Source organism: Brachyhypopomus gauderio, chromosome 3 (genome assembly GCF_052324685.1).
Source record: "Brachyhypopomus gauderio isolate BG-103 chromosome 3, BGAUD_0.2, whole genome shotgun sequence".
Taxonomy (NCBI): Eukaryota; Metazoa; Chordata; class Actinopteri; order Gymnotiformes; family Hypopomidae; genus Brachyhypopomus; species Brachyhypopomus gauderio.
In genome coordinates, this window is record NC_135213.1 from 23,955,155 (window position 1) to 23,971,749 (window position 16,595).

Sequence of the window (16,595 nt, forward strand, 5' to 3'; positions counted from 1 at the left end):
AGATAAACTCATAAATTTGAATTTCAATATCAGAATTGTGATCATAATTAAAACTTATCAAAGTTATTTATTTACAACTTTTTACCATAATTATGATTGAATATCAAAAACATTACATACATGTGTTATTTATTTTTGGCCAGGTGAAAGATAGGGGCTTTATGCAGGGTTTTGTTACAATTTTACCTAAATTGAAAAATTTTAATAAGTTTTACATATCACAACATCGGCAATATTCTCACCTTTACTGTAATTTAAGCCATATTTTATCAAAATCGGATAAGAAATAAGGGCGCTAGGACTGTTTTTGTGACAGATGGATGCACATCCCACATAGGAACTACACTGCTTTGCTGACATGACTCAATAATGGCTCCGAGGGCGGCGCATCGCTAGCTATAGCGGCAACAGGCGATGTCCAATCCAGTAATATAGATCATTGGATTGGATACTGAAACAGTTTTGCTGTGTTTTAACAAAGGTGGTGTATAAGGTGGTTTGTGTTGTGAAATGCAGAGTTGGTATTTAGTTAACAAAATGCACTTTTTTGGAACTCAAATTTTATTTGTTTTCAAACATTTTCCATAATTACAGAATTATAGTAACAAATACAAAGCAATGATGATGGCAATAATGAAGGTTGAAAAACAAAGGGACAAGAAAACAGAACAAACAGATAAAGCATCATAGAGAAATAAAAAACAAACAGAAAACACCTCTTCTGTAAGGATAGCTCAGACATTCTTGTTCACAATGACTTCCAATTCTGAGAATAAATAGAATGTAAAAGGGCAGGTCTTTGAGCTTATTATTGTATTACAGTAATAAGGGCGTGACTGGGCTCCACCACGTAATAAACACAGTTTTTTGGAGCCTTAGAGAATATGTAATTTCCTCCATTAAGTAAATGACAAAATGCACGATTGAACAGGATATGAACTATTTAGCTATTTGTATGAGGTAAATGTGTTGCTGTGTATATAGTTTTGAAAATGTATCTCAAGTATTGGGAAACTCATGTTAGCAGTCGTAAAAAACTGTAAGAGCAGTGAAGGAGACACAGACCAATGCTCATGGGTGCACGTGCTCACTGGATTCACACTATTTCACTCCACTAAAGCTAAGTAACTTCATAACCATTTACGTAATCTAACCAAGCAGAATGTCATTGCACTTAACTAGCTGATGCACTTTCACATTCATGTCTAATCAATGAGAGGAACCTATTTCAGCCATAGCTGATGTCTAAGGTGCATATGAATATTTGAGAGGATGTAATGGTGCATTATGACATCACACAGGAACCACAGAACTGGGAAGGCAAATCGGACTCACAAGATATCACATCAGCTGTCAAGATTTTCTGATACTCCTGAAATGAACAAATTTCTTCTATATAGCATAGATAATGTGTGGCCAACTGCATTACAACCTGGCAGTTTCTCTGCTGCACTGCCATGTGTCGGTGCTGTGTGTTTTCGACATCTGCTGGGTAAAGGATAAAAAAAAATCTGACATGGACTTCATGACTAGCTGGTTACAAGCTTATTAACTTTACATCTGTTTCACCTGCTATTCCTACCAGCTTATACAGAGTTTACAGAGGTAACAGAGTTTATGGTTAATTTATTTGGCTCGATTCCCATGTTGCAATATCACTTTTTGTTCCTGAAAGTTTCTTTCTTATAGTACTTCCTCAGCTACAGGCTCAAATACACCTGTTTATTAATACAGTGTTAGTGGAGATTACACTGGTCTTGGTTACATTCTCAGTGTATGTAGATATGTTTAAAATGCACAATAAAATAATTGCATTAGACTCTTCAATAACATTTTCAAACCCAGTATACTAAAATATAATTAATTATCTTATAGAATTTCATGCAGTGTTTTAACCTTTATCCTTTATTGAATATTTAAATGATCTGTGAGATCAAAGTGAAGGGTTTCGCCTCCAGTTCAGGGTTTCACACAGGCAACTGTCACCATGACACCACACTGTTTTTTAATGTATGTACTCTCCGTATGGAAGTATGTTTGGTACTGGAATGTCCAAAGCTTCTGGCGTCTGGTTGCTAGGAGAAGGCAGTTTCACGTCACCATCACAGAATGACTAAAATGTCTGCCTCTTCCATACTATTTACTGCTCCATCCTTAACCAGCTCATCATTGCTTTTCATCCTTCATGGTTTAACTTTATCTTCAGAAGCAACATGACTCCAGAAGGACAATACCAGGACGCATGTGGCAATTTTTCATCTCTAACTATCGGTGGAGCACAGCTGATGTCTGCGTGGCTACCTGGAGAAGCATCCTGCCAGTTCTGGAGCATTGTGAAATGTGCCATATTTTGTCAATTGTGATTTTTACACCCCAATCGAAATTTGTCCTCCGCTTTTAACCCATCTGTGCAGTCAGAACACACACACACACACTAGTGATTACTAGGGGCTGTGGATCACACGTGCCCAGAGCGGTGAGCAGCCCTAGCCCGGCGCCCGGGGAGCAGTTGGGGTTAGGTGCCTTGCTCAAGGGCACCTCAGTCATGGCCTGTCTGGGAATCGAACCCACGACCCTCCGGTCACAAGTCCAGTTCCCTAACCGCCAGGCCATGACTGCCCAAATTGTCCAAAATGAAGTCTGGTTGAATGTCTCAAAGATTTTGGTTTTGTGTTTTTTTTTTCATTTTCTCTCTTGGTGAACATCTACCTACTGTTAGGGCTGGAGAACTCACACTCTCTCTCCTGGCAGCCACGCTACATGCTGCTGAAGAACCTGATTGTGAGTGACCTGCTGCAGTCTGTGACTCTGGCTCCGTCTGGCTCATTGCTGATGGTGGCATCCATGGCTCTGGAGAGATACATATACACATGCCACGGTATCCGCTACCTGGCCATCATGACAAAGGGGAGAATCTACATTTTTCTGGCTCTCATCTGGGTACTGGCCTTGGTGGGAGCTGGGACCTCCACCATCTTGTTGCTGATGGGGAGTGAGCCAACCTTCATTGGCTCGTTGCTGTTCTTCTGTCTCCTCGTGTTCTTCTTCTCCTACGGCCGTATGTACCAAGAGGCCAGGCAGGTTCTGCAGCCCTTTGAGCAAGAAAACATCCGAGCCTGCCACACCATCGTCTTCTACCTTGGCATCTTTCTCCTGCAGCTGATTCCAAGTGCAATTAGATTCATCACCATGTTTGACAAGGATGTGGATCTCCACCTGCTGATGTCGGTGCTGGTGCTGGTGCCCCCATACATTAACCCTCTGGCTTACGGCATCAGAAATGCTGAGGTGCAGCAGGCACTGGGTCATCTCTGGGGATTCAGGAAACTAATGAATTGTCATTAAACTACTTCTCTGCATTTTTTCTGCTTTCTTGATATGTGTCTTGCAGTGAGCTGTACGTCGTGATTCCATGTAATACGCTTTTGCATAGATGTTCCACTCACGGGTTAATTTGTTGTGCACCAACATTTACCATATGAAATCAATAGCATTCTTTTCCCAGAAATACCAAATAGACAATGCAAAATTACAAAGGCATCACAAAGGTGCCTGTTTGTTGTCCATACATCAACATAGAAATAGCCTCTTATCATATGGTTGTAGCAAAACAACCTTAAAATGTTGAAGCACCTAATAAAACAGCTAGACCTCATTTACTGTCGGGTTATGCATGATTACGCTGGTGCACATTTTCAGCGTTGTCCTGCAGTTTCTAAGCTTTGTGCATTGTCAATAGCAACAGTATAGTTATTTGTGGAAACCAAACTCTCCAATTAATCCTTTTAAAGATCAAAGCCCATTTTACCAAGTAATCAGATAGAATTTCATTATTTAAGCAAATAACAAGAAAATGTATCGTTCTGTATCATTCCTCCCTAATGCATTGAATCGGTGTGTCAGCTTTAGCATCAGATGTTCTGGTTACAAAATTAATCTTCACCAGCTCAAAGATTTCACTCACATGTGCTTCAGCAGCAGTAATACGTAGTTAGTGTATTGATGTATATGAACTTGTGACAGATGTATAGACTGTGTAAACACCGTTTTCAGTTTGGACTGTGGAGTGGATAAAACATTATTGTGATGGCTGTGATGTAGATTAATGCTTTCAGACACCCAAAGTTAGTGAGTAATCAGTGTGTATGCAAGATTGGTGACTGTATGTATTTTAATGTTTAATTGTATCAATTATGTTAATAAAGTCCATTCCTGGTTATTAGGTGTTTGTAGCCTAATTAAAAAATTTAAATATCTGAATGACTGTGTGACTGTTACTTTTGAACGTTACAGTTTAAATGTAACTAATTACATCTGTGGAGATATGTACATCATTATGGGAGAGGCCTCACTAGACCCCTCTGTGTTTCCCCTGACTGGGTTAGGGTTAAGGTTAGGGTTAGGGGTCTGTGTCACAGACACACACTTTCCTGACACACACTTTTCCACGACCTGCTGACAGCTGACTGTGATGCTCGACGCGGGGCTGTAACGTGACACTGACCAATGTATTTAACCTAAAGTAACTGAAGAGCTTAACAGCTTTGGCAGAGGTGTCAATTCCAGGTTCAGAAAGTAAAAGTCCTCACCAGGATTTTGCTCAGACTTCCTGGATTGTGTTGATTCCACACATTTTACTTGGATTGCACTAATTAGAAGATCTAGTAAGCTTGAATTACAGTAATAGCTTTTCACCTGCCTTTGTTTTTCCAGAACTTTGCATTTTATATGATATTTAAGGCTTTGAACCTTAGGTTCAGATTTTTTACATGTTGTGTGCAAGCATTTGTAAATAAGTCAAGAATGATCCAGAATTTTGTTATTGGGTAAGCTTTTGTGTATAGCAAATGTAAGCATTATAGAAATATGTTAAATGACTGCATTTTGTGCAAGAACAACATGAATTGTACTAATTGTATAGCCCACTGAAGACTGATGTTGTGTTTACTGTGTTTTGTTTTGCAAATGTGACTACAGATCAAACAAAAGGACAAAATTTAGTGAATTGATGTTTGAAGAGGAATGAATACTCACTCTTTGCTGAAGAAATCTGCCAGAACAGATGTTTCTTCTGCAATGTACTGTTGTGATGTCATCCCTGTGTGTATGTAGGCTACACAGAACGTATGTGTGTTTGTGTGTGAGAGAGTACAGTCATGGCCAAAAGTTTTGAGAATGATACAAATATTAATTTTTACAAAGTCTTCTGCTTCAGTTTTTATAATGGCAATTTGCATATACTCCAGAATGTTATAAAGAGTGATCAGCTTAACAGCAATTAATTGCAAAGTCAATATTTGCCTAGAAAATGAACTTTATCCCCCAAAACACATTTCAACTTCATTGCAGCCCTGCCTTAAAAGGACCAGCTAACATCGTTTCAGTGATTGCTCCATTAACACAGGTGTGGGTGTTGATGAGGACAGGGCTGGATGTCACGTTGTGGGGGGGCCCCCTACCGGTCGCCCCCGGTTACAGCGGCAGCGGTCCTGTTTTTGGTCACGTGATGTTCGTCCCTCAGGTGGGCGGGACCTGTGATCCGTCTCACCTGAGGGTCGTTTGTTCGTCTATATATGTCTTGTCTTTGTACCAGTTGACTGCTGGTTATTATTTCCTTAATCTGGAACCATGCACGGGTTTTTGGTTTGCACACTTTCTATTAAACCATCCTCTTTCCCTGAGACTTGGCGTGATCGCTTCCTTTTTAGTTGCTCACACCTGCCCGTCACAGAATAACCAGCCACCTTTCGGAAGCCGCCAGTCTCCTTTACTTTCTCCTTCGTTCGTGGTCATGTCTCGTGGTAAGTGTTTGTCTACGTGGTGTGTGTTTGTCGTGTTTTGTCCGAGAGAGTGTTGAGTCTGTCCCCACTCGTCCCGCCGTGTTTAAATGTCGTTTGTGTAAAACCCGTAAAATCACACGGCGGTGACTAGAGCTGGGGACCAGTAGACTCCGCTCTCGCCCAGCGAAACTGCCGGTGCCTCACATTGCGCACGTCCGTTGTCCGTTATCCGTTATCGTCTGTGTGTGTGTATGTATGTTGTAGTGTGTTTTAATAACGACGTGGACGTGAGCGAGTGTGTGAGTGTGCCGTGGTGTGTGTTTCGCTGGTGGTGTTCGTGTGTGTGTGTGTGTAGACGGGTCCACCGATGCGTGCTGCGTGCTAGAACGCGTGCGACGCGAATCTCTCTGCTCCTTTCGCCTCGCTCACCCGATATCCCGCGGTGACGGGGGTGAGCGACTGCGAGCCAGAGAGCCAGAGAGACGCTGTGGGCGTGGCGCGCAAGCCGCTCGCGCATAGCTCTCTCTCTCCAAAGATCTCCGGATCCCGTGGTGAAAACGGTGAGAGAGAGAGCTGGAGTGGGCGCGTCGCGCTCCGCAGAGTGCGCGCATCGGTGGGTCCTGTTCGTTTGTTTGTGTTCTGTCTTTGCGTGTTCGTTTTGTCCTGGAGTGTAGCGTGCTTTGTTTTATGTAATTCCTCTCTTGCACCCCTCTTCACTGTGTGTGGGGAGGGGCCCATTAGAGGTCCCGTGCCACTGGATGTGGCACGGAGGGCATCCTGGGTGCGTGTATGTTGTATGTTTGTGTTTTTTGTTTTGTTATTCCCCAGAGGGCCCCCCCCCTAAATATGTTTTTGGGGGGGAGCTATGGGGTTCCTGAGCCACAGTATGTGGCTCAGAAGGCGCTGCTCCGTTGGGAGACCTGTCCTGTTGGGAGGGACCCCTGAGCAGGTAGGAGCCCCTGTACCCCTTTAAGTAGGCAGAGGATGCCTGGGGTGTTAGCGGCAGGGTGTCTCCTCAGGCTAAGAAGGGGTCTCCTCCCCCCTGGGTAAAGGGGGTTTAACAGGCAGGGCAGTGCGCATTATGTGTTGTATGTTGTCTGTGTGTGTGTGTGATGTGTTGCAGGTCGCTCCTGGAGGTGGACTGCGGCACTCCCGGACCTAGTGGGGTCTCCAGGCGGAGACCCTCCCCTTCAAGCTCGGGGTGACCAGCGTGTCCCTGTTGCGGATTGCCAGAGCCCTGGTCTCTGACGCTCCTGGGTTGGGTGGAGGAGTCCACCTTGAGATGAGGGGCCCCGGGGAGGGGTGCACTCCCCAGGAGTCTGGGGTGACCCCTAGCGAAAGGGCAGGGGTCAGCTCCGAGTGAAGAGGTAGGTTCGGGAGGTGGTCGGTGGAAGTTGTGGCCGCACCCCAGTGTGGCGGCCTGCACACATCCACACCTATGACGTCTGTTGGGCCATGTGCTCCCGGTCCGCACACAGCGGTGGGGCTTAAGCGGCCTAAGGCCGGTTAGGGCGCGAGGGCCCTGTGACCGACCGGGGCGTGGTTATCGTCTTGTTGACGGCCCGGTCGGTCCAGGGTCCCGCCCAGGAGGCGAGCTAACCTGTATGTGTTTTTATGTTTCAGCTCCAGGACTGCAGGGAACGGGTCCCTGCCTGGTCTGCGTCCTGTGACGAGGAGCTTGTGTTTTGTGTTTCAGCTCAGGACGGCAGGGAACGGGTCCCTGTCTTGTCCACGCCCTCCCGCCCCTTTGTTGTGTTTTGTGTGCTGCCGCTGTAAGCCGCACATCTGGAGGGGAGTGCGGCTTTGGTGGGGGGGTCTGTCACGTTGTGGGGGGGCCCCCTACCGGTCGCCCCCGGTTACAGCAGCAGCGGTCCTGTTTTTGGTCACGTGATGTTCGTCCCTCAGGTGGGCGGGACCCGTGATCCGTCTCACCTGAGGGTCGTTTGTTCGTCTATATATGTCTTGTCTTTGTACCAGTTGACTGCTGGTTATTATTTCCTTAATCTGGAACCATGCACGGGTTTTTGGTTTGCACACTTTCTATTAAACCATCCTCTTTCCCTGAGACTTGGCGTGATCGCTTCCTTTTTAGTTGCTCACACCTTGCAAAAAAGCTCCAGGGCGCCCAAGAAAGACCAGCAAGCGCCAGGACCGTCTCTTAAAAGTGTTTCAGCTGCGGGATCGGGCTACCAGCAGTGCAGAGCTTGCTGGGGAATGGCAGCAGGCAGGTGTGAGTGCATCTGCGCGGACTGTCAGGCGGAGACTCTTGGAGCAAGGCCTGGTCTCAAGGAGGGCAGCAAAGCAGCCACTTCTCTCCAGAAAAAAACATCGGTGACAGACTGATATTCTGCAAAAGGTACAGGGAGTGGACTGCTGAGGACTGGGGTAAAGTCATTTTCTCTGATGAATCCCCTTTCTGATTGTTTGGGACATCTGGAAAACAGCTTGTTCGGAGAAGACGAGGTGAGCGCTACCACCAGTCTTGTGTCATGCCAACTATAAAGCATCCTGAAACCATTCATGTGTGGGGTTGCTTCTCAGCCAAGGGAATCGGCTCTCTCACAGTCTTGCCTAAAAACACAACCATGAATATAGAATGGTACCAGAATGTGAAATGAAATGAAATGTCCTCCGAGAGCAACTTCTCCCAACCATCCAAGAGCAGTTTGGTGATCAACAATGCCTTTTCCAGCATGATGGAGCACCTTGCCATAAAGCAAAGGTGATAACTAAGTGTCTCAGGGAACAAAATTTTTGGGAATTTTTAGGGAATAGAGATTTTGGGTCCATGGCCTGGAAACTCCCCAGATCTTAATCCCATTGAGAACTTGTGGTCAATCATCAAGAGACGGGTGGACAAAAGCCTACACATTCTGACAAAATCCAAGCATTGATTGTGCAAGAATGGACTGCTATCAGTCAGGATTTGGTCCAGAAGTTGATTGAGAGCATGCCACGGAGAATTGCAGAGGTCCTGAAGAAGGGTCAACACTGCAAATATTGACTTGCTGCATTAACTCATTCTAACTGTCAATAAAAGCTTTTGTTACTCATAATATGATTGCAATTATATTTCTGTATGTAATAAAAACATCTGACAAACACACATAAAAACCAGAGGGCAGCAGATCATGTGAAAATATAATATTTGTGTCATTCTCAAAACTTTTGGCCATGACTGATCCTATGTATGATGACTCTATAGTAAGTCAGTGAGTAATGACTCTGTAGGTCAGTGAGTAATGACCAGGGTTGCCAACTTTTCAAGGTCACTTGGAGTGAGATTTGATCTTGGGGGGTGGGGTCTGGCGAGTGTAAATGTACATTTTTATCGGGGGGTCTGGGGGGTGTAAAATGGACACAAATTAAGTGTGGTTGGCGAACTACTAACTCACTGAATCATAGATCAGAGATAAATAAACTAGATTTTTTTTTCAGCATGAGAAATCAGATGTATGGTGTGTGAAGACGTCAAATGCGTGTGTCTCATGCTCATTTCGTGAGAGTTGGCAACCCTGGTAATGACTGTAGGTCAGTGAGTAACAACTCTTTAAAAGCACAAAGCTTGAGTGGCCACTGTTGCCATGCTTACCACAGCACAGGTCTCCAACTCCCTAAATCCCTTCTCCCCAAAGCCACACATATACCACCCCATGCAGTCAGGCCTAATCACATGGCCTTAATGGGCATCAGTGCAATAGGGAGAAGTTCATCTGTTGTTATTGTTTGTAGTCATGTTCCTTTCTGAGGTCCTGATACCTTCCCTAACTATCTCTGGCCTTTAGGGCTGTTCCTGATTGCTTGGTGCAGGTATTGCATGCTGCCGTCACACAACCTGTGATCCCACTCTCATCTTGTGTGTACAGCAGTACACACTGTACTAGCCAGTAAACCCTCACAGTAAACCCACACAGAGCCCATGACTCGATGCCACTGTAAGTTCTCTTATTCCAGAACTAATCAAACAACACTTGCCTTGCTGGCTGTAAGCCTTTATTTCACATGAGTGAATTTCCCATGGTCCTTTATCAACAGTATCAGTATCAGTGGACACACAGCTACTCCTAGATACATTAGCCAGACGAAAGAAGAATTGCAAATATATCACAGGAATGTGAGTGAGATAAGAAAAGAGCTTAAGACATGTGCATACACTCCAAGGGTCATGAACAATGATCCCTGGGCTTGTCTAGGTCCAGTTCTTCACACCTATACCACACTGGTATCTTAATACACACTACTCTCAACGCTAACACACCTAATGTTCTAACACGCTACTTTCTCTATGCTAACACACTTGAATCAGCTCCTGAGGGTCTTCTTAAACCAGAGTGACATATAGCAACAAAAACTGGGCGATACATAACAGATCATAACATAACAGGGTTTGGCATGTATGTCAGCCAGTTCAGCAAGCAGACTGTATTGACAGCCAGAGGACCTTCTAGATTTAGAGATGTTCAGATTCTGCCTTCTTCATTTTCCTCCTGCAAAGAAATTAAATACATATCTAGTATTAAAAGGTGTGCATAAAATGTATGTCTGATCATTAAAACTGACTGGAGATTGGAGCATGGCCAGGAGGAAGTCTAATACATCATATCTATTTTACTTTCCTCTGGAGGAGCTCGTGAAAAATTAAAGCTTCATAGGTTGAACAGAGCTACTTAGCCACCTATGTTTTTATAAATCAAGTTTGCCTGCAGTACCTTTATTCTACTTTACTCTACCTGCAGTAACACTTGTTTGACACTAGGACCTTTAGAACCCATTGCTTGTCCAAACTCAAAAGAAAGTTACTGTATGTCCTTCAATTGGGCATAAACATGGTATGACGTGTGTAGAGACTGTACTAAAACATACAGTCATGCTATATAACTGGCGTGAGACTTCACCATGTATGTACGAGGGCTCAGTTTGAGTGGGTCAGTGAGCCCGTCTGTATCTGGTTCCTAGTGTGTGTTGTGTAGTCCCAAGTGTGTGTCACTCTGTAATGCTGTCACATCTCACACATACATGTCCTCTTCAGGTGGTTACAGATCAAGGGAACATGGGAAGCATGTGGTAATCTTCTGGTGTTTGAATTTTCAGACACTATTACTACACTTCCTCTCTACCTTACTTCCTGTTTTGGTGTGTTTTTCTTATCTTGGCTGGATCTGCTGTTTTCCATTTTTTAATGATTTTAATGTGTTGAGTGTGTCATTAAATCCCACTAGTGAGTTTTTCACATTCACTGTTCACAGTCTCCCTGCTGCAGAGCGAGTGCTGTGATTGGGCTTTTCCTCTCTGCTCTAAGCCAATCAGCCTCTAGCTGTTCTCCTGTTCTCCTCTCTCTGCTGCTGGGACCTCCTTGTGGATTGTGAGCCTCTCTCTGGCTGCTCTGAGCCTCTCTCTGGCTGGATCTGTCTCTGAGCATTGAAAAACACCCTTAACTGCAGGAGAAACATGGTGAAAATCCTGAATGAATGTAAACCGATGTAGTAAACCAGCTCCAACAATCTCCAGCAGATGTGGATGGGCAGCCGGGCCGTCCTCACCTGCTCTGGCTGGCTTGGCTGCTGTGTCGGGTGGGTCAGGGATGGATCTGCAGATCCATCGGGCCTCAACACTGTGTCGTCCACTGTAGGCTGCAGTCTGTCTGTGTCCTGCGATCAACCAGCAGAGGGCAGCAGTGAGGTGACAACGCTGTCTCCCTTTCCTCTGCCCCTCATCTTTTTTCTTTGTTATATAATATCTGGCTGCTGTTCACCTCAGTGAATGACAGTAAACAGGGTAGACGCAAACTTGAAGACTGTTAATCTGCTTCTCAGACACCTATTCTGGGTTTCAGTTAAAATGCCTTTACTCAGTAGGGCTGTGGACATGTAAACACTTCAAAATCTTCCTGTTCTGTTCTTTCAGTTGTCTGTGAATCACTCTCTTCTTTCCTCCTCTCATTCCCTTCCTTCTTCCTGTCTCACTCTTTCCCTGCTTTTCTCCTAGCTCCTCTGCTCTGAGTGTAAATGGTCTTTCCTCTCACACTCTCTGCTTCCATAAGAACGCTGATGTGATCAGTGTAGTTTTCCACACGGCAGGTGGCAGAACCTCTCGTCTTTCTTGCATGGTGACCAGAGTGACAATGAAGCTAATAGCTACTGCTTGTTTTAAATCCACAGCTGTAGGCCCTGCGTCTGTGCTGAGGGCATGATCCTTCACAACTGCCTCGAAATTCACATGAATGCAACCTGATTGGTCGTCTCTTGTTGTGTAGAATGGCCTTTACTGATCATACATGGAGATCCTCAGGTCTCTGCACATCTTCTGTTTCATCTGTAGAGGGCGCTGTATCCTCTTCAGACTGCTTCAAGATTGCAGTATCCACCTCTGTAGCAAGCGTGGCAATGTCCTGGAATTCACAAAAAGATCAGTTCCTAACGCTTCCTTTCTGTCATCTCTTCTGTCGTTCCCTTCTTGCTCCTACTGTGACTGATAATGGGTTAATGGCATACACCTTTTGTATGGGCTTCTAAATAATGCTGAAGGACCCCCAGTACTCAGTACCCACTGCTCTGGTACCCAGGGCCAAAGTACCCACTGCCCCAGTATATGTGTAGCAGGATGCCCTCTCGTAGTAAATGCCAGCATAGTCCGGGGCAAACCATCACTATTTCACCAGTTTTTCTTCCACTGAGCCTGACTGTGTTGTCTCATCAATCTTTCTCTGTGTCTCTTTCGTGGTTTCCACTTAGAGAGGGCATTTACCTGCAAAAATGTTTTGGCGTCTTACTGGCTGACCCTCAAGTGATGAAAGCCACAATGACATGGAGCACCAGGACTCACCAGGTCTGTACCAGGACTCACCATAGTTTCACTCAGGGTCTCAGCAGGGTTTGATGATTAGTTATGCCACGGATGAGAGAGTTTCACTCTCCATTTATCTGTCCATCTCCAACTCTTTCTCACTGTTATCATGAGCGGTTGTTTATCAGCAGTGATATTATACAGGGGCTTCACCTCTTCTAGTGGGTGTGCCTCAGTGGGTGGGAACTCAGCGTTATCCTCTGTCTGAAGCCCCGCCCCTTGGTCCTCTTCAGCCAGGATGTGTGGTAGTGCTCCCTGCACCGTTGTAAGAGGTTCAGGTGTGGCTGTATTTACTTTATGCTGTGTGAATTGGTACAGATGAAAATGGAGACATTAAGTTGTCTGAGCACAATGTATTACTGAATCACACCTTTCACAAACTCCCTGAAACAAAATGCCATTTCTCCAATAAAGACTCACATCACATTTGTGTGAGGAATTCTATATTGTTGATACATCTGAATATAGTTAGGACACGAATGACGCGGGAGAGCGAGTGTGAGATTACTGGCTTTCAATGTCACTAGATGCAGAGCAGGCATGTGAGACTGGCTAGTACTGCTATAGTGTGGGCAGCACAGCAATCTGCACTACATGTGCAATGGCCTCTGATTAGACTGGTGTGTTCACAGTGCTTAAGAAAAAAATACAATGCTTAGAAATAACTGCTTAGAAAAAACATCACATGTTTTGTATTTAAAATACAATTAAAAAACACATTTGGGTCTCTGATGGGAATGGGGTGGCATGCTTGCTACACCTACCCCCTCCTCCCCTTCTAGCACCACCTCCAGCACGGGGGAGTTGAGCTTCCTGGGCCGATCCTGCAGTGGAGTTGGTGGTGGTGTTGATACCACCTCCTCTGTGGGCTTTTTAGTCACACAAACATACAGAAGCTACAGTTGAATTGGTAGATGGTTTACTGTCACTATGGAAGGTTTCCAACAGAGTGCACTGGGTCCTCTGAACCGGAAGGTCTGGCATTCAGAAGTAAGCAAAGCAGCAAGCCAGGCTCTCTCACCTCTAGAGAGGCTTGGATACACTCAGCCTCTTCCTCCAGGAGTTTCCTATGAAGAGCTTCTTCTCTGGCTGTCTCCAGCTCCTCCGCTAGCTGCTTCTCATACACAGCCCTCTGAAAGACATGCAGCACTGTTCTGAGGAGATCATTGTGCTGCTACACTCACAAGGCACTTCATTACAAAGAGCTTTAGGTTTTAAGTACATTTTAAGGATGGACAACTTTCAACCCAGCAATGACACCGACAATGAAAAACATCAGAAAAACAGTAGAAACACTGCAGAAAACCCCCCAATTTAATCTGTAAGGAAGTGGTTTTATTTAATGTAATTATTTGAATGATTACGCTTCACCAACATATGATGAACTGTCGCCCCCCTGTTGACAAGAGTGGGTAAGTGCACCTGGAGACCTGCGCTACCTTCTTTGCGTGCTCCAGGTTCTCCTTGTATTTATATATCCAGAGTGCTAGAAACTCCACAGGGTCCAGAGGTCTTTGCTCCGCTACTTCAGCCAGTCCTTCCACCAAACATTTCCCCAGTTTCTCTTTTAGATATTCGGAATCCATTCTGGTAGAAAGCTGAATGGAATCACCTCTTAATTAGCTATATTTGCATATAGTATATGTTTAAATTGACTTAGCCAATTTAATAAGACGTAAATTGTCCTTCTCAGCAGGTTAAGTATGACCGTAGCTAGTGACTATGTTACAGGTTTTCAGCTGTTGAAACGTCTTTTGCAGGAGTTTATCATCTCTATGGTAACCGCGCGGCGGTGTAAATCTTCCCCCAAAGTGCGCCGAGCCGTAGGTTCCTAGTTCCTTATTCCTACGGGATAGCCAAGCAAAAATGAACAAACTTGGTAACGAATATGAGTACGTAAAGATAGGACATGGTAATGCGGTTTAATTCCCACTATTCATTTCAAATTACAAATGCAGATAGGATAGGTTTGTATTTCTAGTAAGGGGTGTCACGAAGTGCCTTTTAGAACATACAGCATCTGGTAGTGTCATCTGATTTTATAAAGACGGCATAGGCTACCCACACGCCACTCCCACTGACTCTTGAGCAAATATTAGTAAAACACTGCCTTTAGACCAGGGATGTCAAAGTCAAATGCACCGAGGGCCAAAAAACCAAATTTGCTACAAGCCAAGGGCCGGACTGGTTCAATGTTTATTAAAACATATTGAAATGATTGCACATAGCCTATTGAACCAAGACCTAACACAGTGTTTATTATTTAATGCTTAAATGAATAAAGCAATATTTTCTTATGGATCTGTCAGTAATTTCAAGTGAAAACATTTTTCAACAAGCAAACAGATAAAAACAAACTTCCTTCAAAGAAAACATGTTCTGTAAGGTACATTAAATGAATAAAGTAATAAAGGTTTGAAAAGTGCTGGAATTTAGGCTAAAGTACTTGAAAATGCTTGAAATTGTAATTACTTCGTTTCACAACAAATATCTATTCCAGGACGAAATTCCATGGATGAAACATGAGAGAACGTGAAGACGTTAAGATTGGGCGTTTTGAAAATAAACAACCATTAAATAATGTGAATAAAAAGCGAATTATTTCGAATCATTTCGAATAGATGTATAAATATTTAACTTAATTAAGTTTAACGTGCTGGTGCGCGCAAAGTTACAAAATTCGAGAGGTGCACGACCTCGCAAATCGACAGCACGCGACGCCCTCGCCCACGGGCGGAGCCACTGCGATTACGTCATTTTCGCAGAGCGGACCCTCGCCGCTTGTGTGCACTGCAGTGACTTCGCGGGCTACCGTTGCATTGTGGGGAATGTAGTGTTTGTGCTTGCAAAACACCAGCGGGCGGCTGTGGCCTGCGGGCCAGTTCTAATAGTAATTAAATATCATCCAGGGGGCCATAGATAATCAATTCGAGGGCCGGATCTGGCCCGCGGGCCTTGACTTTGACATATGTGCTTTAGACTATTATTAGGACACAATTCATCCCAGTGTGAAAATGTGAAATGTAACCGTGGAAAGCGTTTCCTTGTATTTCTGAGCTAATTTGATGTGAAGGGAAGCATCTGTGAGAAACCCAGCTGTAGAACACAGGCAGGTACTACAGGAGTGTGAAGTCCAGGACTACAAGACTGACTAACTGACTAGTTTCTATCCACAGGCTTGTTAACTCATCACTTACTACCTCACCCCCTCTCCCACTCCGACTGGTCTAACTTTTATAAATATGCACCTTACAACCCCTAATGCTGCTACCATAATGTCTGCATGTTTACATGTCTGTAATTTACACAGGATCACTGCTGTGTATACAAGTACTTGCACATATGCACATACATTTTAAGCACAGATATCTCTATATAATTTATAGTCTATTTTATACTATACTATGTTGCCCCCCCCCCCCCCCCCCCCCCCCCATATAGTTCATTTTATTCTATTCACTACACTTTGTATTTTTTTTGTCCTGTATACACTGACTGGTGAATGGAGGAACATCAAAGTAAGAATTTAATTGTACAGTGTAACTACCAATTTCTGCTGTGCACATGACAATAAATTCTTGAATCTTGAATCTTGAGAGAGAGAGAGAGAGAGAGAGAGAGAGAGAGAGAGAGAGAGAGAGAGAGAGAGAGACAGTGAGACAGTGAGACAGTGTGTGGAATGTGTAGTGAGGGTTTCATAATGAATGCACAAATATGTAAATCTCTTTGTACCACAGTAACACACCAGTCTGTCTGGACAACACATCCCCTCCTTTTACAAAGGGTATGAGTGCTTGTGTAATCGGGCTTTGACTTACATAATGAAGTGGTTCGAGGACTACAACTTGTGCAACATGATCCTCGCACTCTCTCTCATGAACCCATTCAGCCTTTTCTTAGCTGCACCCCTTGCTCTCTCTCTCTCTCTCTCTCTCTCTCTCTCTCTCTCTCTCTCTCTCTCTCTCTCTCTCT

General features: G+C 44.4%; 1 protein-coding gene across 3 annotated transcripts; it reads right to left on the reverse strand.

Moving 5' to 3' along the window:
* Positions 1-9,776: 9,776 nt before the first annotated feature.
* Positions 9,777-14,386, reverse strand: dydc2 (DPY30 domain containing 2). Of its 3 annotated transcripts, none has more exons than XR_013129777.1 (7): positions 14,063-14,386; positions 13,645-13,755; positions 13,388-13,492; positions 12,777-12,923; positions 11,321-11,428; positions 11,012-11,191; positions 9,777-10,267 (listed from the first exon to the last, which is right to left on the reverse strand). XR_013129777.1 is itself a non-coding variant. In XM_076998606.1 (7 exons), exons 1-7 carry the CDS (start codon positions 14,207-14,209, stop codon positions 10,241-10,243), a joined length of 759 nt encoding a protein of 252 aa, XP_076854721.1. In that variant the 5' UTR covers positions 14,210-14,386; the 3' UTR covers positions 9,777-10,240. The 3 variants fall into 3 exon arrangements, 1 of the variants encoding a protein (XP_076854721.1); XR_013129776.1 differs by having other exon boundaries at positions 11,012-11,215; XM_076998606.1 differs by lacking the exon at positions 11,012-11,191 and adding an exon at positions 12,055-12,168.
* Between the last annotated feature and the right edge of the window lie 2,209 nt (positions 14,387-16,595).

Excerpts from the sequence above, each read along its gene's own strand:
- dydc2 (XM_076998606.1), bottom strand. The coding sequence starts at position 14,209 with ATGGATTCCGAATATCTAAAAGAGAAACTGGGGAAATGTTTGGTGGAA. Across the intron at positions 12,169-12,776 it reads AGGCACACCCACTAGAAGAG|GACATTGCCACGCTTGCTAC; the intron begins GTGAAGCCCCTG and ends TGTGAATTCCAG. Across the intron at positions 11,429-12,054 it reads AGAGACCTGAGGATCTCCAT|GACACAGACAGACTGCAGCC; the intron begins GTATGATCAGTA and ends GGTTGATCGCAG.